This window comes from Tachypleus tridentatus, chromosome 6 (genome assembly GCF_004210375.1).
Source record: "Tachypleus tridentatus isolate NWPU-2018 chromosome 6, ASM421037v1, whole genome shotgun sequence".
Lineage (NCBI taxonomy): Eukaryota > Metazoa > Arthropoda > Merostomata > Xiphosura > Limulidae > Tachypleus > Tachypleus tridentatus.
Genome location: NC_134830.1, coordinates 99,595,951 through 99,619,820, shown reverse-complemented (window position 1 = coordinate 99,619,820; position 23,870 = coordinate 99,595,951). Strand labels below are relative to the sequence as shown.

General features: G+C 28.7%; 1 protein-coding gene across 12 annotated transcripts in view; it reads left to right on the top strand.

The window, feature by feature from the left end:
* The window catches only part of LOC143253173 (uncharacterized), a 75,876-nt gene that overhangs the window by 29,385 nt on the left and 22,621 nt on the right, over positions 1 to 23,870 (top strand). For 10 of the 12 annotated variants that reach the window (XM_076506562.1, XM_076506561.1, XM_076506564.1 and 7 more), the window contains 9 exons: positions 2,345 to 2,548; positions 4,282 to 4,419; positions 4,841 to 4,987; positions 5,956 to 6,053; positions 11,146 to 11,287; positions 14,155 to 14,219; positions 22,473 to 22,507; positions 23,369 to 23,413; positions 23,754 to 23,861. In XM_076506562.1, coding sequence (XP_076362677.1) covers positions 2,430 to 2,548; positions 4,282 to 4,419; positions 4,841 to 4,987; positions 5,956 to 6,053; positions 11,146 to 11,287; positions 14,155 to 14,219; positions 22,473 to 22,507; positions 23,369 to 23,413; positions 23,754 to 23,861 — 897 coding nt within the window. In that variant the 5' untranslated portion in view covers positions 2,345 to 2,429. Of the gene's footprint in view, positions 1 to 2,344; positions 2,549 to 4,281; positions 4,420 to 4,805; positions 4,988 to 5,955; positions 6,054 to 11,145; positions 11,288 to 14,154; positions 14,220 to 22,472; positions 22,508 to 23,368; positions 23,414 to 23,753; positions 23,862 to 23,870 lie in introns of all 12 variants that reach the window. The other 2 variants (XM_076506559.1, XM_076506560.1) reach the window with 1 other exon arrangement.

Below are 23,870 nucleotides of genomic sequence, written 5' to 3'. Positions count from 1 at the left end.
CAGGGTACAATTCTGGTGGCTTCCCACTATGAATTTCTCCATCTTAATGAAGCATAAGAGACCCTTACCAGTTCCTAGTTGCAGGGGTATTTTGACATGGAAAGTTCTTCACCAGTTATACAATTCTTCTGGAGAAAGAGTCAGAGTGGACACCTCAGTGTGGTGAGAAGGATAGTATGGGTGTCCATTATAATGTACTGCAAATTACCCCCCCCCCTTACATCATCTGCCAATTTCATGGTAGACTGACCAAAAAGGTGGGGCAATGTGTATTTCTATGATTGACAGGAACCTTTGTTTCCATTCCTGTAATGTACAATGAATAGATGATACAATAGAGCACATACCAAACTGTATGATCATTCCCCTAGCCATATTACACCTTCTGTCCAACTGACTAGTTATGTGTAAATGGTAGATTGATCATGCACTTTTTTGGCTATCCTTCTAACACATCAGCTTACTCTTCCTTCTTTCATCCTGAAGAAGATAACCTCCATGAGATAGATGTGGTCTCATAAGTGTTGCCCTTCTAGTTAGCCCTCACTATTGTGTGACATACTCCATGGGCTTTCTCTGAAGGGATCTGATCTATGCTTTTATAATTACACCTGCCCCTCCACCACATGAGTGATGGATTCTAGCTATTTTGTTCATAAAGGTGAGGGCATTTTGTGTTTGTGTGTGTGCATTTTTTGTGTGTTTTTTTTTAAGATAAAATTTTCCTTATTTGAAAATGTATTTCCAATAGATACTTACCTCTCTGCACACCTTCCCATCATTTTTGGCCCACAACTGGTGCACTTTGTCCTTGCCTCATCTAAGTATGAAGTTAATTTTGATTGCAAGTGCTTATAAGAATCTACTCAATTTAGGATGTGTCATCATCCTAATTGATAGAATGGTTTGTTGCATATTTTTTACATTCTGTACTATAACAGTTCACATTCAAACATGTATTAGGTGGGAGATAGCACAAAATCTCACAGGCAGACACATGAGTAATGTGTAAGGTGAAGAAAGGTAAGTAACTATCATATATTTCAGGTACAAAAATGTCCCATTATTCCTCTGGAGAAAAAGTCTGAGTGGAGACCAATGTTGTGCCCACATTTCTTTATAATAAAACATTTAAATTAAAGTACTCTCCTCATAATAAAAACAAGTTTCATTAGGACTGTACATGAGGGTTTGATAATATGTTTATTGATATTTTTAAATGTAGTACAGAGAAACTGGAATTCTTAAAGCTGTTATTTTTTCAACATTTTAATATATAAAAACATTACAATTTATATGAATAAAGTTAAAAATTGTGAGCTATATATATTGAGTTATTTTGATGCAGTTAGTTCATTTAATTAAATAGCAAAATCCAAACGTTTCCCGTGCAGTACGTCCCACAAAATATCGTTTTTAGAAAATATTCACTTTTTTCTGCGATATATGAATGCTATGATCAGTAATTGCTAGCACAAGTAGTGATCCAGAGGAGAATATTTCTGCTAGTTTTTATAAAGAAAATATACTTCATGTATACATACACAGATGTACACATTCCTCTATACTTTCTTTTTCACCTAGTCTCCTTTATGAGAATTAAGAATAAAACTATAGCCAGTGAAGAATATTTTGCATGTGTTGGCAATATCAGTTGAAAGACATTAATTGAATTATGTAATTGTTCAAGTAGAAGTAAGTAATGAAAAAAAAGTTTAATCCAACAGTGCTTTTTCATGTTAGCTTTCTATCCACCCATCAATTACCATTTTAACTTACTGCTAAATCTAGAAATTACATCTTATAATTTTCTTAAATGTACAAGATATGTTTTGTAAACAAACAATTGTATAAATGTTTTTTGTATGTTTGTGTTCATGCAGCCTTTGAAGTCATCTGTATATATTTATGAAAATAAACTTTTGAAAGTGTGCATGCACTAAATACTGAATTCCTTATTAACATTTCATCTGTGTAATGCAGTACATGCTCATAAGCTGGAATTGTGAGTTGTTAGTACATTATCATTTTAAACTTTAAATAAAAAATTCTAGTTTTTTTGTTTGTTTATTTTTGCTGTAGAATTTTCAGTGTACAGTTATTTAATTTAATTGGTACAATTTAAGTTACCATTGTTATTAGTGGACATTAAGCAGTAACTCATTCATTTGTGTTTTCGTATATTAAAACCACCTTATTGATTTTAAACTTGCAAAGACTTGTTTAAATACAGCTATTGTAAATTTGGAACAAAAGCAAAAAAAATTTTAAATCTACATGAATCTTGTGACAATGATTCAATAAGAATTTGTAAATATTTATTATATATTTTAATCTCTATTAGTTATCTGTGAGGCAGATAAATTTCAGTATCTCTGAAAGTTGGTAAGAATACTTTGCATGATCACATTGTGTAAACCCAAAGAAGCATGTCTTGGATGAATGTAATCCCAACACAAGGTACCAATGGGACAAGCATCAAGAACTTAAGTATTGATGTCACAGTGAAAGGATGTTTTGGTGAATATGATACAGTTGCATGTGTGAGGTGAGTTTAAAATACTGTTTATCATATAAAGTATAGTTAGTAATGTCATATTATCAGTAGGATATATTTTATGATTTGTACTTTATTAATACTAATCATTTGTGGATGAGTAGAAGTGCCTCACAATTTGACTAAAATCCACTAAGGGCTGATCTGTTTCTGATAAGTTTAATACAAACTTGAATTTTATAATTCATACTTGAAACCATTGGTACTTGGTGAAAATCCAGAATTGAGGAAAAACAAGACAATTTTATATTTCATGAGTACATCATGTATTACAACCATGTACTTGATGATGTCTTCACTGACAAAACCAAGATCATTATAAATTGCATTTGTGAAGATACAATTGTCTTGTTCTTCGATAGTTCACTAAACTCGGTTTATTTTTTTCCCTAATAAAGATGCTCAATATAGATGCACTTAAATATGTTTGTAGTGTAATTTTAGTAATTGTAAGTCAGAAAGTTTATTATTACATATTGAATGATGGTCGTCCATATAGTTGGCAGTGCCTAACTCTTTAAAGTCTATATATATTAACAAAGAAGTTATATGATATGTTAAATTTTTTATTCAGTATACATTAATGTGAAAACCTGGAGATATTTCTCATATTCTATGAAAAGTTGTAATAAGAAATAGTACAGAAGGTTTTTATTTTCCTAAAATTGCATTTACTTTCCATCCAAACTGTCTTGAAAATTACAAGTGTTTTAGTAATTAGCTTATAACAATTTTGAAGATTTTCTTATGCTCACTTTTGGTAGTAACAGCTTGGTGGTCCTGGTCTCTATGTAATTAGTGTAATACACATTTCTAATTATTGGAACCTGGTATCAGTTATGTTAGTAAAACTGGTGTATCAAATATAAAGGTTGCAATAAAATAGTGATATTTTATAAACTTAACAACTTCAACTTGTGAGTAAATGCTAAGATTATGTAGACTACAAAGTAGTATATTTTAATTAACTAAAATAATATAAATAACTAAAAAAACTTAAAATCAAGTGGTCTTAGTAAAACTACCATTTTGTCCCTAATTAATGCCTCCAGGGTGTTGCAAAATGCCTTCTTCAACTCGTTCTCGTGTGTAATTGAAGAGAAGAGAGCTTATGGGATTATAGTCTTATATCCAACCTTACCAAAACTGATTTATTCAGTATTTTATTCATGGCCAAGCGCGTAAGGCACGCGACTCGTAATCCGAGGTTCGCGCCCGCGTCGCGCTAAACATGCTCGCCCTCCCAGCCGTGGGGGCGTTATAATGTGACGGTCAATCCCACTTTTCGTTGGTAAAAGAGTAGCCCAAGAGATGGCGGTGGGTGGTGATGACTAGCTGCCTTCCCTCTAGTCTTACACTGCTAAATTAGGGACGGCTAGCACAGATAGCCCTCGAGTAGCTTTGTGCGAAATTCCAAAACAAACAAACAAACAAACAGTATTTTATTAGTCTCAAGTACATGTACTAAAATATTAAAAATACTTAAACTGTGTGCACCAAATGAAATAAAACATTAGCTATTTTTTTTCCTGAATCCATGTTACTTTTATTATTGATTCACAAATATTTAAACTTTAATTCTTTCTTTATGGTTACGTATATATATTGCAGATAGCATAGGTGAAAAGATTTAAACAAATGAACAATAATCTATCTACTGTTTTGTGTTATATAGTCTTTTAGAATTGATTATGATTTTTTTCTTTGGAACTGAATGTTTGAAGGAGTGGGATACTTGCAGGATTAGATTTCATTACCCTTGTCCTTTGCATTCATCGGATTGTTCGACTTCATGTGCTCCATCATCCACAAATTCATCAGTATTTGATTTTTTACTTTGCAACTGTGGAAGTTTCTTTTCTGTAAGTTCTACACAGCTATTTTATTTTATTGGTTATGAATTACCACTTTTTTCTTTTTTTAGAATATGCTAAGAATTTTTTTTTATATATCAAGATTCCACTGAAAGTTAATCACATTTCTACTTATACTACAGTAACTGTACCATTCGAGACATTCGCAAACTATTATTTTAGCATATGTTTTATGAAGAATCATTTTTTTTATCCTAGTTAAGTGCAACTCTAGAAAACCTTTATCATTACACTTGAAATATTAAAAAACTTTAGCTTCAATTTTTTTTCTGATTGTAAGTTCTGTAACTTCATATTAAGATTCTTTCTCCTATACTTTCATGTAATATTTTCTGTTGGTTATATTAAAGTTAATGTCTGTACTTTTCCATTAGAATTCATATCAGTCATTCTGTTCCTTTTCAATCAGAGGACCAAAATGGGTGATCTCTATTCATGACTTCCCATGGTTAGAATTTGGAGCAATTTATATGAAAATGATTCAGTTTATTCTCATCTGCCATTTCCATTGGTCTCTGGCAACAAGAATCCTTCATAAAGAAAAACTTATTAAGATGTAAGTAAGATAAAGTGTATTTGATTTATAATTGACAATTATATATACATATAAACATGCACACACAGACATTGAGATACACTGTTGTGTACCTTATCTGTATTATAATTAGATATGTTCTAACCATGAAAAAGTATTTTGACTTTGTTCTTTAATTGATTTTGCACGAACTTATCAACAGCTAATAAACACAAATTTTGATTTCTGTGTTCTAGACCTTTGCACTTAGGTTGATGTAGAATGAGAAATTGTTTTTAATTGTAAGTGTAAATGACAGAGATTAAATAACTCTTAGTTTGAACCTCCTTGTTTGATTTTAAATGTCTTGTAACATAAACTGTTAATATTTGAGTCATTTTTTATGATGATGAAAGTCCTGGTAGATGAATTAGCCACATATGAATTAATAAAACAATTTTCAGCTTTGTTCTTGTACAAAATAAACATATCTGTAGTTCTATTATGTTTCATTTCTGTTTTGTTTTTCTCATACAGGGGACTTTTAAAATTTGTAATAATATTGGATCATAGGGATATTAAGTAGTTTTAGATAAGTTTGTCAACATGTCCATCAGAAACATTTTTGCAATTTCAACTTCAGGGAAGGGAAAACCATAAGAGATATGACTCAAAATAATGAAGAGGGTACTGATTCATACACTATGTATAAAACTGAATTTTTGCAACAACCAAGTAGTGACTTATGATTTAAATTTTTAAATTTTCTTCATTATATTGTGCTTTAATCAGTCAAAAAACATGTCTTTTTTAACATTTCTGTCTATATTTCATACACAGCATCAGTATTTTATTGTAAAAACTATATATACTGAAATAATGGTAAATAGTCATAAGCATAATAAAATAAGAAGCATTGAGCTACATCAGTCAGTAAACTCTACAATCATATACTAACTACAACCAAGTACTATGTTTGTTTCACAAGTCCATATTCTGTTTCATTATAGTGTGATCCTGCCTATTCTTGGATTGTTCTTTGCTTATTTTACTGTTGTGGCTGTCCTGGCTATCATCAGTACTGATAAACCTAGGTTAGAATGTTTAGGTAAGTGAATTTCTGTTACTAAAAATTTCATACTTAATTATTTTTCAGTTTTATTCTAGTTTAGTAAATAACACCATCTACACTTTGATAGAATTACTGGTACCATTAAATATAAATATCTAGTATTTGAGAGATTCAGTACTGAAAATCTATTTTAAACATTGTTGCTGTACAGTATTTCAAGATTTTAATTCTGGCTAATTGTCAAGTGACCACAGGTTCATGTTGAAGTAAATTTTAGTGTCGTGCATATTTTCTATAGTTGGAAATTTGGTGAATACAATTTTTCCTAAGTTATTACACTTTGAATGGCAGCTCCTTGTCATTTAAAAAAAAAACAATGTATATGAATATATCATTTGTATAATTTTTAGTTTTTTTCACAAATATTTAAGTTTACCAGTTTTTGCACATGTACATCAAAATAACCCCTATTCATATAAAATAGCTTGTTTTTTGTTGTATCATAATCTCTTGATAGTAAATTTTGAGTTTTGTGTCTTCAAAGTTGTGGTCATTTTTGTTTTATTTATTTATTCTAGACATATCCATTAATTGTGCAAAATTTTCCTTTTTTTTTTTTTTAACTTATGATGATCCCTGGTCATTAAAATCAGAATTTTGAGTTAGAATACATCTTTATTTCAATATTTACTAGCATATCAGATTTTGTATTGATATCTTTGGCTACAGAAATAAAAAGTAGGATTCTTTTCACTTACTGATCAACTAGTCAGTGCAAAATTATTTGTTTTCTAAAACGTAGTCAAAACTTGTGTTACTCATAAATTACAATGTTGTACAATTAATTTCAAACAACATGTAACAATAGAAGGAAACTTTTTAGTGTTCATGATGATTAATGCCTATGGTAGCTAAAATTCAAATTGTCATCTTAATACCTTATAATATTTTATTGATATACAGTTAACCTCCAATTATAGCAAGTAGTACATCTTTGAAACATTTTAAATTGTGCACAACCTCTACTGACTAACAGAAGTATGCAGATATGTAAAATAGAAAATGTTGTATAAGTAAATGTAGATTCAACTCCATGGCAATGTTACTTGAGGAAACAGGGGTAACAAAGTACAAAGATCATAAAGGTGGGGAAAAATAGGTAAAGGGACTGAAGCAGTTTTAAGTAGGCTTTTTCTGTAGCAGATGAGCCTTGTGACTTGCATTCTTTAAAGTTACATCCAAAACATTTCATGGGACACCAAAGTTATTGGGTTGCAATGACCACTTGTCCAAACATTCTCAAGTTACATAGGATGGTCAGTGGTGTGCAGATTTATGAAGATTTTGTATTTATATTAGTGCATTAAATATACAATTGTTTATATTTCTTGGGGTTAAAATAAGAAGTACATACCTGTTGTTACATAACACTCTTTTGTGAGTTGTTTAGCCCTATGATACAATTTATTAATTTTGTATACACAAGCTTAACCAATTTAGAATTCCAAAGTTAATGGAAATTAGACTAGTCATGTGATTTTTGATCTAATGTATTAAAAAAAAAGCTATTTCTAACTGTAAGATTCATGTATTTCATATATGTGTGTGTGTGTGTGTGTGTGTGTGTAAGCTGATTGAATTTTACAGCTAAAGCTTTTGACACCTTTACACATTGCAGGTTCAGACCATTTAATGTAATTATCTATAAATATAGCAGGTGTTCTTAAATTGAAAGTATTGGAATATGCTCTAGAATTTTACAAATTTAAAACTAAGTAGACTTAAAGGATGAAGTCTTGAAGGCTCTGTCATTTTATCTGTTGTTCAAGTGAGGCTTAGTGGCTAGTGTTTCTAGATTGTGAATCCAAGTACTTGTGACTGGTAGTGGGATTGGGACTTTAGGTCTAGTGTAAAAGTGGTTTAGTTAAATCCAACTATTCAGTCAAATAAAAGTTTAACTAGCTGCATTCACTGTATCAACTCAAAGCTTGGATTGGTCATACACAAATGACTTCTGTGTAACTTTGTACAAATGATTCTAAAAAGTTTTTTGCTTTGTTTATTTTTCTCATTGTAATGTACCTGGTTGTTAGCAAACATATGTGATTCCTCTCTACTACCTTCAGTAGATTCTTTTAAAAAAACAATGTTTGATATATGAAAGCAGTTAAATGTTTTTTAGTTCATTGTATAATGGTGAACATCAGTTAATATCACTTTCTAGACCACTTCATTATTCTCTTCTGTGATATTTTATGAGGGAAATGTATTTCAATTCACATTATTTAATCATATTAATAATAATTAATTACTCTATTTCACATTTTTAGCAAGTATTGCATATTTTCATCACAGATCTGTTTTTCTTTAAATTCAATCTAAATATGAAATGAAATTGGGTTTTTTTTGGTATAAGAATGGAAGATAGTTTGAGCTATGAAATCTGCCTTTTTTGTGTTAGATGTAACCACACCGTATTGAAATAGACCTTCTAATTCAGTCTATTAGTAAACATTTCATTAGTTACTCATTTTTTTTTACAGTTTACCAGATGATTTCAAGTGCACTCTCCAGTATTATCCAAAACAAAACTAGCATATTATTCTACTGGGCCAGACATTTCATAAGAAATAATTTACTGTTCTTTAGTAGTACCCAGTAGGTCATTTTTATTTAATGAATGGTTACAGATTATTGCTTTATAAGTAATTAACAAGATTATTTTTCATTTTGAGCCAATAGCTCATTTACTTAATGAGAACTAGAGTGTTACACATTGTAGCCTAGCACTTTATTTTCTTGAATTCTGACCACTAGGATTCTGCAGTTCACTTTCTTATGAAGAGTTAACTAGCTACTGATGACCATGATCTGGCAGCTCACTTTCATTCCATCATCTAGAGACTGTTGACCTCTTTACTTAGAACACATTTTCTTACCATATAGCTCAACAGTTCTCTTGGTAACAAGAACTTAGTTTGTTTCTCAGAACAGCTGGTATGGGTATTAACAATTATAATTGATAAGGACAGAACAACCTTTTGACCTTCTTAGGTCATCTCCAGGTTAAGAAAGATAGAATTTGAATGTAGCTGCTGATAGGCATGTCCTAGAGACGAGAGTATAAACTGGTACAGGATTGTAGGGGGGCATTGCAGGTGGATGTTAGGTTATTAATTAGTATAGATATAAAGGTGTTCCTTTATATTGGTTTAATTTTGGTTTTTGTTCTGGTATAAGTAGGGCTTCTTTGATTTTGCATTTGTTTATATTTGTTTCTCTACTTAATATCTGGGTGTTTTCACACATTTTTGAATATTGCAAATCAAATAAACACAACATAACCACAGAAAACAACTAGATATTAAGTAGGGAAACAAATATAAACAAATGCAAAATCAAAGAAGCCCTACTTATACAGCAACTAAAACCAAAATTAAACCAATATAAAGGAACACTTTTATACCTATACTAATTAATAACCTAACATCCACCTGCAATGCCCCCTACAGTCCGGTACTCATTTGTACTCTCGTGCCTAAGACGTGTCCGTCAACAGTCATGTTCAAACTCTCTTTCTTAACATGAAGATGACTTAGAAAAGTTGAAACATTATCTCCTTATCAATAAAAGTGTTAATACCCATACCAGCTGTTTCGAGATGCATTTTTATTTCAAGTGGGGTTTCTAGTCATCACGAAGAACTTAGTTTGAAGTTACTGGATTTTTTGTTTCAACAATTCATTTTATTGTTTTAATTTTCAAAGATACGTATTTGTAAAATGATACAAATAGTTATTTTAAATACTCTCTTGACCTTTGTTCTCTATCTTCTTTTTTTTTCCTACTCTTCTTCATTATGTCAACCTTGATCTCTTCATTTTTAAAATCATTTTAAGAGCAATAAATTTATACTTATGTTGTCATTACAATGTACTTTTGTTATTCTTACCTGTAAAAACTCTATTGCCTAAGCACTTTCAAAAGGTGGACCTTTCTTCTTGATTGGCAAATTTAGAAGGGTATAACTGAATGAGTGATATATAAAGGGAGTTGAGTAACACCATGAAGGTGATCTGGTCTTTTGGAAAGTGTTTAATGTACTTTTCCATGTAAATGTATTTCATATCCAGTACAACGTGGCTGGCAATGAGAGCATTATATAAAAAGGTGTAGGTATATTTTGCCTTACAAATATTTACAAAAAGAAAACCACATAAAACTGCATGTAAGTGTTTAAGTGAAATAAAGGTACCACCTGTAAATTGAGAACAACATGTTAATCTAATTGATTTATACAAACAGGTATGGAAAATTATCTAAAATAGATAGTAAGTTTCAGAAAAATTAGGGTTTGTGCTACATGAATTAAATAATACAAGTGATTTTTCTTACTGAAATGGAACCATTGATTGAGATAACTGATTCCAGAATTTAAATTGATTCCACAAGGTTGAAGAGCATTTAGATTAGTGATCTGATAAGCTTCTTTTATCTCTGTATCAGTTTCAGTTTTGAATTCTGTTTCAATGCCAATGAGAATAATATTGTTAATGAAATGACCAAGTCTTTTTTTGTGTTGGTAGACAATTTACAGTTATTGAAATGTTCTCTAATAGTTATTTGTGTGTCTTGCATATTGGTGATTTCATTTTTTACACTGTACATGGTAAATGGTGTTTTGTGTTCCATAAGTGATTTCTTTAGAAATTGTAAAATTTCTTTGGTTGTGCTTGTCAGAAAATGAATCGGTGGTTTTTATGAACTTTCAGGTTTCACTATAATCTTTGTTGCATAGATGACAACATTTGGTGGGATGTAATTCATTTTTATGTGAATAAGGATATCTTTTACAGTTTTGCTTTTATGGAAGGAGACAACAGTACCTGGAAAAATATACTAAACATTTCCTGGAAGTTCAGATGACCTTCATGACATCAGTTAACTCTTAAAATATATATCACTCATTTGATCACTCTGTCATTCCCAGTTTGCCCCTAACAAAGAAAAGTTTACCTTTCAAAAGTGGGTTATAGGGTTTTTACAATTTTGTTTCAAGATTTATTGAACCTACATATTTTTCTAACATCATGAATCTAACCTAAGAATTTACTTTCAAAATTTTCAGAACCTTATTGGTTGATGTTGTCAGCTGCAGAGTTCTTATTTGTCCAGCTCTTTATGACTGCTGGAGTGTATATCACTCAAAAAATTAATGCAGTATCTTCAATGGATTCCTTTAAACGGGAACAGAAAAGAGATTTGTGGAGGTAACTACAATATATTTCTTTCTTTCTTTTCCATCAAATCCATCCATGAAACTACATGTGTAGCAAATTTTTAGGAGCACTTAATGTAGCAGATGTTATTGTAATTGTGAAAATAATTACCCTTCAAAATATCACTATCTTCTGCATTTCAGTGAAAATCCATTACTGCATAAACTCCTCAGACTTGATATCGTGCTCACTCCATTTAATGGACTTTCCAACATACTGACAAACATATAAACAATAAAATTGGTTTTTAGTGATATTACTCCTAACTTGACAATTTCAAATTTAAGTTTTTCTTTTATAGAAACTTTTTTCAAATGAGGGAGACTTTTTATCATCTGTCAATTCCTTTTTTTTTTTCACAATGTCCAGTTAATAGGAAGTATAAGAATTAAATGAAACTTGTTTATATTTATCAGATTGCCTAGCCTGGGCAAGGTTCATTTAAAAACTAACATCAACTTTAAATTTTTCTGGCTCCTAACTATAATTATTATATATATTATAGTTTTTCTTACTGCACAAGTTTTTTACACGTTGATAGAAAGGCGAGTATCATCCATTTAGTTGTTTTCTATTCACACTCACTCAGCACTGATGAAGAAAGCAACCTACACAGTAACTTGAAGAATTACCTGTTTCCTTAAATACTCTGATTTGCAGAGTAAAAAATCTTGTTTTTGGGTTGTACCATTTATATGTATTTGTATTTTTTCATAATTGGTTTGAAATGGAACCTCCAACACACTGCACCAACCCAAACAATCTTTTGACTAATCTCAAAAGTAAAGGTTTAAAATTTTTATTTAATTATGTGAAATTTATGTGATAAGTAATGTTTTTGTTGTTTTGTTTTTTCATACAGTAAAAATTTTATGGCTGAAGATCAACATTTATCATAAATGTTAAATAGAACTTCTTTGAGGGAAACTGCTGTTTGAAAAGAATAACTTGTGTATTAATTAAGAAATAAATGCCTATGAAGCCTTTAATGCCTGCATGTTCAAATGTAGCTACTCTTTTTAAGTTTATATTACATTCAACCTTTCTATCATGAAACTTTACTACTAATTATACAGTGGGGTTAAATGTTTTGAAATTAAATAAATTTACTTAGATTATGTGTCCTTTAGTTCTGTTTGAAGGTCTTGTGACTTATTATACATTTTTAGTATGTGTCAAGATACTGAAATTAATGAAGGTTCCATTATTTCTAGGTGTAATTTCTTTTAGAAACTTTTCAAACAAATCATAGAAAAACCATGTTACATAGAAATGGTTGATTTTCCAACTGTTAGGAAAGACTGATTTTGAAAGAGAATATGAACATGTTCAAAATATAGCTGATAAACTTTATGCATGTAATTTCTGTGTTGTATCATCTACACAAAAGAATGATCCTACAATCAATGATATTCATCATTCTGAAAGGAGGTAACTATATATATTTTTCAAAACAAAGTCAGTTGAATCAAACAACCTCATAACCACTTATTTATTATAGTTTACATCGTACAACTTTTACTACACTTTATGTATCTTCACAAAATTTGGCAGACTTTATTTAACACATTTCAAGTAATTTGTACACAGAACATTAAGTTTTTCAATGAAGAATTTTTCTCAAGATTTGTCCGTGAATATATGTAGCATTTCTGTATACTAGTTCAAGAGCTAAGTGATTTCCACATCAAGATTAAAAATATTTCCTTCCAAAATCTCACTTTTTATTTCCATAGTTTCTAAAGCCTTTTAAATAAATTTAAAATGTTTTTATCTGTTAAACTTTATCTTATCTGTTATTTTCTCAACTCTATACAAGGTTGGTCAATTTAACTGACCTTATAACCACTAAACAAATCAAAATTACCCTTTTTTCCTTTCTGGAATGACTTCAAATTGTAACATGAAACTGCATTTGTTTATCCTAAATAGCTTTAAACTCACAACAGTACTGTTTTCTGAAGCCTGTCTCAACTATTATTTGTGGTATTATAAGTTGTAAATCATTTGACAAACATGCAACTCATGTTACACTGTCAACTTGCATTATGCACAAGCTATTAATGAGTGTTCTTTGTGAAAAAAAAAATTGTTATTGATTTATTTCACCTAATCTAAAACTAACTAACATAAAAGTTTGCTATTTTTATATTTGTTACTTTACTAAATAAAGAATAAACATAAAAAACAAGAAATGGTCCTTACCCAGTTTTCTTTCTTTTTGTCAATTGTCAACAAGATGTAAGACTACTTTAGCATCCTGTTGGTTATAAATACTACAGCATTGAATGTTGGAGAGAACTAATGGCAATTTATGAAAAAGAGGATGTGTTGTGTGTGCAGGGAGAGGGGTCTCATTGTCAATTTCATACCTTTATAACCAAATACAATTGAATACTATGAAAAATTATGCTTACCTGGGCAATGCTGATGATATAATAAGTAGTGTAGGTTACATTTTATTTTTGTTGGATAGATGATAATTAAATTAGAGAGGAAGGGATGCCTAGAGAGCAAATGTCACAATTCTCTCACAAGGAGAAATTCTATACTTTTTTAAATATTGCCTTATAAAAATAAAAAGTTAAAACTTGTAAACTGTTAAGATATGGATTATTAGCTATGTTGTTATGCTGTATTTATTGTATATCACAAAAAGAAAGTAATTTAAATAAATTATGAATGTAGCCTACCAAAACCTTGTCATGTGCAGAAAAAGATGTCTATGGAGAGAGGGCTATTCTTTTGTACTCGACATTTTGAAACTTTATTTATTAATAGTTATTGAATAAATTATGTACACAGCCAAACAAGTTATTTAAAACTTTTATTTCACATCTGTTTTGTTTTTATTTCAGTGTTATTGTAGCATATGAATTCTCAGCTCTTGTAGCTCTCTCCTACGACACAACCATACAGATTAGTAAGTATTTGTACATTATATAATCATAACTCTGTAAGAAGTTGCCTAATTTTTTCAGATTAATTCTCTCAACACATGCTCGATCCATACTACCAACTATGCAACTTTTTTGTACTCATTTCAAGTAATTTTAGATTTAAAACTTCTAACTTTCAATATATGTATTTCTTCTTAAAATTGGCAGTATTTCAATTAATAAGTCTTTAACATAGAAAAAAATCATTTTTAATGATACATTTCTAATAAAATAAATTTGTTCACAAATATATTGAGTATTTGTTTTGAATAGTCCATGTTATAAGTAATTTTTATGTTAAAATTAAAAGTACTTTTTCTTAATTCAAATATCTCAAACTTCCTTTGTGTAATTCTTAATACCTCTTAAATATATTTCAAATGTTTCTTTAGTAAAACTTGACAGTTTGTTATTTTCTCTAACCTAACTTAAAATGGGATCTATAAAAAAAACCCCTAAAATTACCCTTTTGTCTTTTTAGAATGACTTCATATTATAATATGAAACAACATTTGTTTATCCTAAATAGCTCTAAGTTTTAATAGTATACATGTATTTGTAAAAAAAAATTTTATTGCTTTATTTTCCTTTGAACAATGAATGAATAACTGTTGTCTATGTTATTATAAGTTGTAAATCATTTGGGATATGTGCAGCTCATGTTACACTATCAAATTGAATATCCCACAAACTAGTACAACAGTTCTCGTGCTTACCTAGTGAAATATTTTTATTTCATTATTATTATTATTTATTTTACTTCATCTTAATTAACCTGAAAATATTTTCTTATACATTTTAGTTGCTTTTATAATTATACATAAAGAATAAACATTAAGAACATGAAGTAAAATACTTATCAAATTTTATTTATTGCTCTCGGTTGTGGAAGACAGTTAACCCCAATCTTTTATACTACTCGTAATATTACAGTTAATTTTTATTTAATTAAATAATGCTCCAAACATTGTAGACTAATAATACAGAAAAAGTAGATAAATTCCTGTACCTCTCAAATATTTTCTAGTTTTCTAACTACAAAAAGAATTGTTTCAAATTCATCCAAGCTAGTTATTAATTTTCCCATGGGAACAATGTTCATACTCTGAGTGAAATTGACATTTAACATTTTTAGAACATAATGTTATACAATGCATCATTTGGTAGATTAAAATCTTGTTTCTATTGGTTATGCCCTTTTAGCTGTGGGGGTGTTTATAATGTGACAGTGAACCCCACTATTTGATGGTAAAAGAGTAGCCTGAGAGTTTGCAGTGGGTGGTGATGACTGGCTGCTTTCCCTCTAGTCTTGCACTGCTAAATTAGGGATAGCTAGTGCAGATAGCCCTCATGTAGCTTTGTGAGAAACTTAAAAAAACAAACAAATATATTGGTTATAGGTAATATATAATTAAACATAAGAGTGGACTATTAATGAATTATGAATGTGACAGGTAGATGCAGCAGGATAGGTCTGATTTTCTAATCAATAGCTTTGTAGCTAAAGTTGAAGACTTTAATAAATGTGGTTTATCTGAGGACAGACAATTTTATAGAGTAATTTGTATTTAATTTTTTTACTTTTTGAGGGTGGATAAAATAGGGATAACATGGTCAGAGAAAATTTTACACTAGGGGTAGGGGAAATTCATGATTTTTTTAAATATTGCCTTTTAGAATTAAGAGCTTAAAACATATACAGTCAAACATCGATATAAGGCACTAGTTGGGGTCCAAAAAATTCGACCACGTTGTATCTGATTGCGCCTTATACCGATTTGATTATATATTTTTTTGACCCTCGTAGTGAGCGATAATGCAAAATTTACGCGTTTTGTAGTGAAATAAAGAAAAACAAACAAAACTACTTACACCAATGATATAGCATTTTTTTTATTTATTTTTATTTATTAAACTCAATTTTAAGACTGAAATTAAATGTAAAAGCAGAATTCTAAAGAAATTTATCGAATTCATTACTTTGATGGGGCTGATATTCTAAAAGTAGTTTCATCAGAGCAATCATGTGATCGTTTTTACAATTAGACGCTGATTAAAATTAGTTCAATTTTAAAAGTTAATGCAAATAGTAATTAATTTTGATAATTTATTTACTAATTATTTTGTAATTTGATCACAATATGCGGCGTGAAACTATACAAAAAGATTGAAGTGGATTTGGTTTTTGATTTTTGATCACATTAACCGGCTGATTACATTAAGCAGTGGTAATATTAAGTGGCGGCCTCTGTAGAAACCCCAAAAAATTTGGGGCCTAAGACCCCGTCGCGCCCAATTGATTATCGCGCTTTATCAATTTGTTTTATATCGATGTTTACCTGTACTATTAAAATATGAATTATTAGCTAAGATTTTATGCTATTGTAATTGGTATAACATAAACGGAAAGTAGTTTAATAAAATTTTGAATGTATGACACTAAAACTTTGTCATGCACAGTAAAGGATACCTGGGGTGGTAGGGTTATTGTCCTTATGTACCTAGTATGTGTCGTGTGAATAAGTGTAAGCACAAAGCTACAAAATAGGGTATCTGTGCTCTGTACATTGATATTAAGTCTCAATTTGTAGCATTATAAGCCCTCAGATAAGTTTCACATAATTAAAAGAAATTTTGTATTCTTTAAAAAAAAAAATTTGAGACCTCCAATTATGAAATTTCATTTCATTTTACATTTAGGGATTAATGACATGCTAAAGAGCTACTTTTAAAATAAAAGGTTTATAAATTGCTGTGTAAAATATTCAAGTTGGTAACTGAAATGCTAAGTTACTCATTGATAAAAAGATTTGGGGAAAAATTACTTTTTGTAACCACTTTGTCTATTTTATTTTAAACAGCATGTGTGTATTAGGTAAATAAACAATTCCATGTAACCTAAATTAAAACTTAGATCCAACATTATGGAACAAGAAATTTGTATGAAAACGCATTTTAACATTTTCCAATTTCACTAATGCAAGGTTTTTCATAGGATTGACACAGTTTATTTGAAAAAAACAATTTTAAAGTTGTTTGTTTTTGTTTTTTTTAGATAAGCATCTCAAAATCATTAGAAATTTCTTGCTCTTGGAAAAGTGTATACCTTAAAATAAAGAGCATTGTCTATGTAGTACCTTCTAATCATATGTTGGTGAAACTGGATAACATTTATATATAAAACTTGGAGATCATAAAATGGTCAAACAAATGTTATTTTTTTAAATATGAGGAATGTTTATTACTAAATCAACTAAAAATTAGCCAGAATAATACACAAAACTAGAAATTACCTCAAAAGAAGGAAGGCTGTGATTTAATAAACCATACTGTAATATTGTGCTCAGTTGGATATTTTGCATGATAACTTTAGAATTTTATTTCACAAAAAAGAGCAATTATTTTTTCACTTTTATGAAATCAATTATTAGAAGTATAAACAGCTAGTAAATTTTTTTTAAGTAGCTGTATCACTTACAGTATTAAAAATAATTATTAAAATGCATTATGTGATACACACACAAGTTACAAGCAATGGGTAATTCAAACAAAATGGTTAATTTATCATTATTACAATAAATTTTTACAGGAAATGCATGTACAGTGCACTAGTATTTTGTGCATGCTTGAAGCAGAGTAGTATAACTTGTTTTTTTTGCTAATAATGTATTGCTTTGAAACATTGTTCCAAATATCACATGTTACTTCCCACATTTTAACCAGGCTGTTTGGTTGCAATTTAATCTTCTCAGGTTCTATAATTCAACAGTGTTTATATTTTATACCCCTCTTATTTACAGTTTCTGTTGTTATTCCTGATACTGTAGTTGTGGGTGTAAACCAATGATGCCTGCTATAAGATTTAGCCTAAAAAAGGAAATACTAAGCCATTGCTAGTTATTATTTATTCCTCATAATGGAAAATCTCTGAGGCTCAGCACCAAAAGTCATTGAAGATATTTTCCATGTACCAGACCTGATCCCAAAGGCAAATGTCAAACTAGACAGCTATTATGAAAGATAAAATTAGAGCTTATGATATGATGGCTTTAACCAACAATGTCTTGATTCCCACCACTTTTCACTGTCTGCAGTCAACTGTAGAAAGAGAATTGCCTCTCCCAATATCTTGACATAAAAGACAGTTATTAAAATGTTCTTAAATTAGAAGGAAACTACCCTTTATTTATACATTTGTATGATTCCCAATCTCCCCTCTTTAAATAGTTATTACAAAGTGATTAGTAATTTTAACTATAAACCCTTATGATAAATGTGGTAATAATAAATTAAACACCCATCCTCATTCCTGACAAACTCATTCAAGTATAAGCTGGGAAAGTTTGAGACAAGCTCAGCTATCTGGTCTGGTATATTGAAAGAGCCAATACATAATATTTTAGGCCTAGCTATTTTCAAACTTTAGATGACCTTAAATAACTGTGGTCCTCTTTATGATTGCAAAATATATTCATTTCATACATATAAAAACTTGTTTGTTAACATGTTGGTAATGGCTTAATGTTGGTAATGTCTCTCTAATGCATAATAAATAATGATTTCCTTCAGTTCCTATAATTTAAAATTAATTAATTAATAGGTGCAGATTTGGCACTATAGACTAATACATTTTTAGAATGTTTGATACTTCCACATACTTGTATAGACTATGCTCCTTTATCAGCCATTCTTCTTCTGGTATAACCTATATATGCTCTAGAACACTCAGATCATTACCTGTAGAAGACATTTGGTTTAAGAACTTGTTAATAAATGTTGCTCAGTAAAGTCTTTACATGTTTATTTTCGAAATATGTTTACCAGTGAATGGTTGTGTTACATAAGTTTGTTTTTTTTAGATCATTATATATATCTCCTGTTTAGTGGTGGAAACTTTCTTGATATTCTCATTCCTTTTGCCAGATATTTGTTGGAATCATTTTCATGATATTTAGTTGTTTTTTTAAATAATTCTGTATATCTGGTAAGTTTGAGTGTTGAATACCAAAGGTATACAAGATTTTATTTAAATTTCTTTGATATAAAATTTTTATAGTTAAAATATAGATCTGAAAATATAGGTTTATTATAAATTCCAGTTTCTATTCCTATATTAAACGTTATTTAAGCAAGAAAGATTTTTCCAGTGAAAGTAATAATTAGCATAATAAATGAGCACATCAAAAGAGCTTCTGCCTCTAAAGAGGAGATATATAATGCACCAAAAAAATATACTGATGTATATTAAACTTTCTGAAATGTGTAATTTGTAGTGACAGTTCTCTAACATTGAGCAGTTTGAAATTATGAAAACTGCAGAAGATGATTATTTATTATGAATTAAAAGAACTTTGTTTCAATAGTTATTATAAAAAAGGATAAAACATTTTTATTGTTTCCCAATATTTAAATCTATTATTTTTTATTATATAGTAATTGAATACTTTCTGTAAGAGAATTACCATTGCTACAATTAGCCAAATATATATTTTACTTTTGGGATAACTATTCCCTGTAACATGATATATGGTACTATACTGTTTAGAGTAGGTAGACCAAAGATGGTTAAACTAAAATATCTTCTTCTGTCAGAAATGATAAATTGCACTCAGCCTTCTTCGAAAACATTACCTAAATCTAAACAATTTGTAAAGTTATTTGTAAAGCATGTTTTTATGGATAAATTTGAGTAGGGTCTAAGTTTAATCCATTCAAAGAAATTAAAACATAGATAGATATTACTTGCAATAATTTCAAATGTCTAACTTGTGTGGCTGTTAAAGATTATCAGTACTTTTGTCAAGAAATTTTTTTATAATTAAAGTAACTTATTTATTACCTTGTTGTATATGCAATATAAAATAAAGTCCAAACTTGCAAATGCTTAGACACCTGAAAATTAATCTACACAGACCAAAAATTAATAAAAGTTTTCAATATTCTTTTAAAATGTATCGTTTTAATAGACATTTATTTTCCGATATTAAAATCACTATTGTAGGAAAAGTATGAACTTATTTATGTCAGTTTGAAATTTATAACAGTAAAAGAAGTAAAGGTAAAAGTAAGCAACTATTAATTTTGAGAACCTTTGTTAAGGATTTAGATCCTGGTTTTGATATATTTGCTATTTTTTAAATATATAATTATTTAAATTGAATTTGACAAAAGTGAAATATTTTTGTAAGTTTATTTTAAATTTCAAATTTAAATAAACCAGTAAGATCTTTCCTTTTAATTATAAAAAATGTATTTCTATACTTAATCTAGAATAAATTAGTAATTTACTTTAAAACTGTATCAATAATTATTTATTTGATTTTTCATGATGTTATTAAAGATGATTTAAAAGTAATTCTGAAAAAAGTGCTAAATTTAGAAATTTAAAGCAAACAAAGTGAAATATTAAGTTTAGAAAAAATGATTACATTATTAAAATGTTACCTTCTGTGTTTCTTTTTTAAGTGGAAATTAATATTAATTCAATAATAAAATAGTTAAGTACTTTAACAAATTTATCTAAATGTATAGATATTGCATTTCTTATCTTTGAAAATAAAATTATAGAAATTCAAAACAAATTATTTATATCCTCTGTTAATAGAGCAGGTTGTAATTTTGGTTTTATTTGTAAATTAAGAGATGTATATAAAATACACACACACACAAATATGAATTAATGAAATTAAAACAAACTAAAATATTTTCAAAAAGTACATTAGATAAGAATATGGTTATTACTAGTTTAATGAAAACCATAAAAACTGAAATAAAAACATATATTTTGCTTGTTCTAATCTGCATATTTTGTATGCAGTTAAAATTACATAACATTTGTTAAATTTGGATTCATTACAAACTCGTTAAATGCTGTTACTAAATTTCTTTCTGTACATTTAATAAAATTTTAATTGTTCTATACACAAAAGTAAAATTGGTATAAAAATTATTTTTATCACTGTTCTAGGATTATAAAAAAACAATATACCACTTTTAAAATCTTAACAGATTTCAAAGAATATCAATTCATTAATTTATATTACTTTTGATTTTAATACATTAAATACTAAAATAGATGTAAAAGATTTTATTAGTTTTTGAGTATTTAATTAATTAATTTTTGGACACTAATATAATTATTCAAAAATACAAATAATCAAATTAAAAATATGCTTTTTTGTATATATAATTACATTTGTTTTACTAAACAAGTATTTAAACATATAATTGACATTCTTTAGGAGGTAATTTCTCCTCAGATATGGTTAACTTATATTTGTACTTCTATGAAAATATCTTTTCACACCAACTAATAAATCCTAACTTGTATACTTATTCTTTTTCACTATATTAGTACCTTAGTTTGTAGCAATAATTTAAACTTTGATTCTGCTCAAATTTATTCAAAATAAATTAAAAAGAAGCATCAACAGTAATAGTGTACATAAGTTAAATGTGGATATTGTTTTCATCAATGACAAAATACAAATGACTGTTATTTTATTTAAAAAAAAAAAGAGAGACTTCAGTTTTCCCATCCTTGATGTACCAACCTCAAACAACATAATCCCATGTATCATTTTCAAGTGAATAGTTATGTCTTGGCTTGTCTAGGTTACACTTGAATAAGTTTGTCAAGGAATGAAGGTGGGTGTTTAATTTATTATTACCACATTTATCATGATACGGGTTTATAGTTGTAATTACTATCATTCTGTAATAATTATTTCAAGGACAGAGATGGGGAATTGTACAAACATAGAATTATAGGGTGGTTTACTTCTACTGTAAGGATATATCAATAACTGTCTTTTATGTCAAGATATTGGGGTTTAAAGCACTCAACTCCTGCCCCCTAATTTGATCTTGTATAACAACTACCTAGTTTCACATTTGTATTTGGATCATGCTTAGTAGATACACTGGCAATATCCTTTAAGTGCTGTGACCACACACATGTTTTGTAATGGGTTAATTAATAATCATAAGGACTGGTAGTGGTCAATTTTTTAATTTTTTTTTATGTTAGAATCTCATAATAGACATCTTGGTTTTGGTTTTTATACTAACTTCCATCGTTGTTATCTAGCACTAAGTTGATTGCGTATATGTAATATATTTTATAATACAAGAATTATTTACTTATATATATAGACACACACACACACATACACATGTATAGTTTCTTTCATAGTATTTGAAATATAATCAATGTTTGTTAATGTTTAATTTGGTAGTGGGGGATCAAGACTCAGGATGCAGTGGAATATATGTAAGTATGTAAAAATCTGTTTAAGTGTAATATATGTATGTAAAAATCTGTTTAAATGTAATATATGTAAGTATGTAAAAATCTGTTTAAATGTAATATATGTATGTAAAAATCTGTTTAAATGTAATATATGTAAGTATGTAAAAATCTGTTTAAATGTAATATCCCTATTTAATTTAACTAAATCTATATTATTGCTTATCCCATCAAAATAAAATGTATAGGTTTTAGCTTTCATGTATTATTCAACAAAATTTCAAGATCTTTACTCTCAGAGGCTGTCTGAATCAAATTATCTAAACTTATTAAATGTGGTTTAAAATACACTAAATATTTCTCATTTTGGATTGACTAAGTAAGTTAAACAACTGCTCGGAGAATAATAAGAATTTACTTGTGCCTGTACATATGCAAAACTTTATACACAGTATTATTACAGATGTGGCTGTTTCTTAGGTCAAAGAAAAAGCTTTATCCTTATCCTTTTCATATATTTTCCAAACTGATGCATAAGAATTAGCAGAAAGTGGTTTTTTTGGTCTTGAAAATATGTTTATGTACTCTATGCTAACTTCATCTTTTCAACACACATTTTTTTTTCAATCTAGCATTTCTGATACTTCATACTTCAAGTTTAACTGATTTTTATTGAGTTGTATTAAAGTATTATGATGTACTTTATTTCAAAATCAGGTTTGAGACTATATAATAAGTAGTCTTTTGTTCTGGCATCACAAAGATATTTCATCAAAGAATGAGAGATTGTGTATTCTTACTCATATTTTACTCATACACTCTGTTAAAATATGAAGTGTGAAAAACATATGTATTTGATTTTTATTTTTTTTTATTCTTGCTCAGGGTCACACACAGTCCATATATTCTCCAGTGTTTGCTTTCCTCATGGTTAGTATTATAGACATATAGTATACAAAAATAATAGCATGTATTTGTTATTATTGTCTTATGATAAATATCATAGTGAAACAAGATATTCAGACAAAAAGTATTATTACAATTATTTTTTATGTTTTGTAGATGTGTAAAATATTCAGAAACTAGCATATTTGTTTTCCCATATCATTAGTAAATATTATACTATGTTGTTTTCAGTTTTCGTAAAAATATCTGCATGAAGTACAAGTTGCATGTATATAGATATTTATTTTATATTAATGAATTTCTGGTCTTTAGTTGTGAGAAATATAGAGATTTAATGTTTTTTGTTTTGCTTTTTTCTTTGTAGGTCATCAAATATCTCTTACCAATATGGGTAATGATCCTTGTATTTCATCCTGTGCGTGGTTGGTCATCAGATGATGATGACAGGCTATTGGGAATCTCTGGAGATGGGGTAAATTGT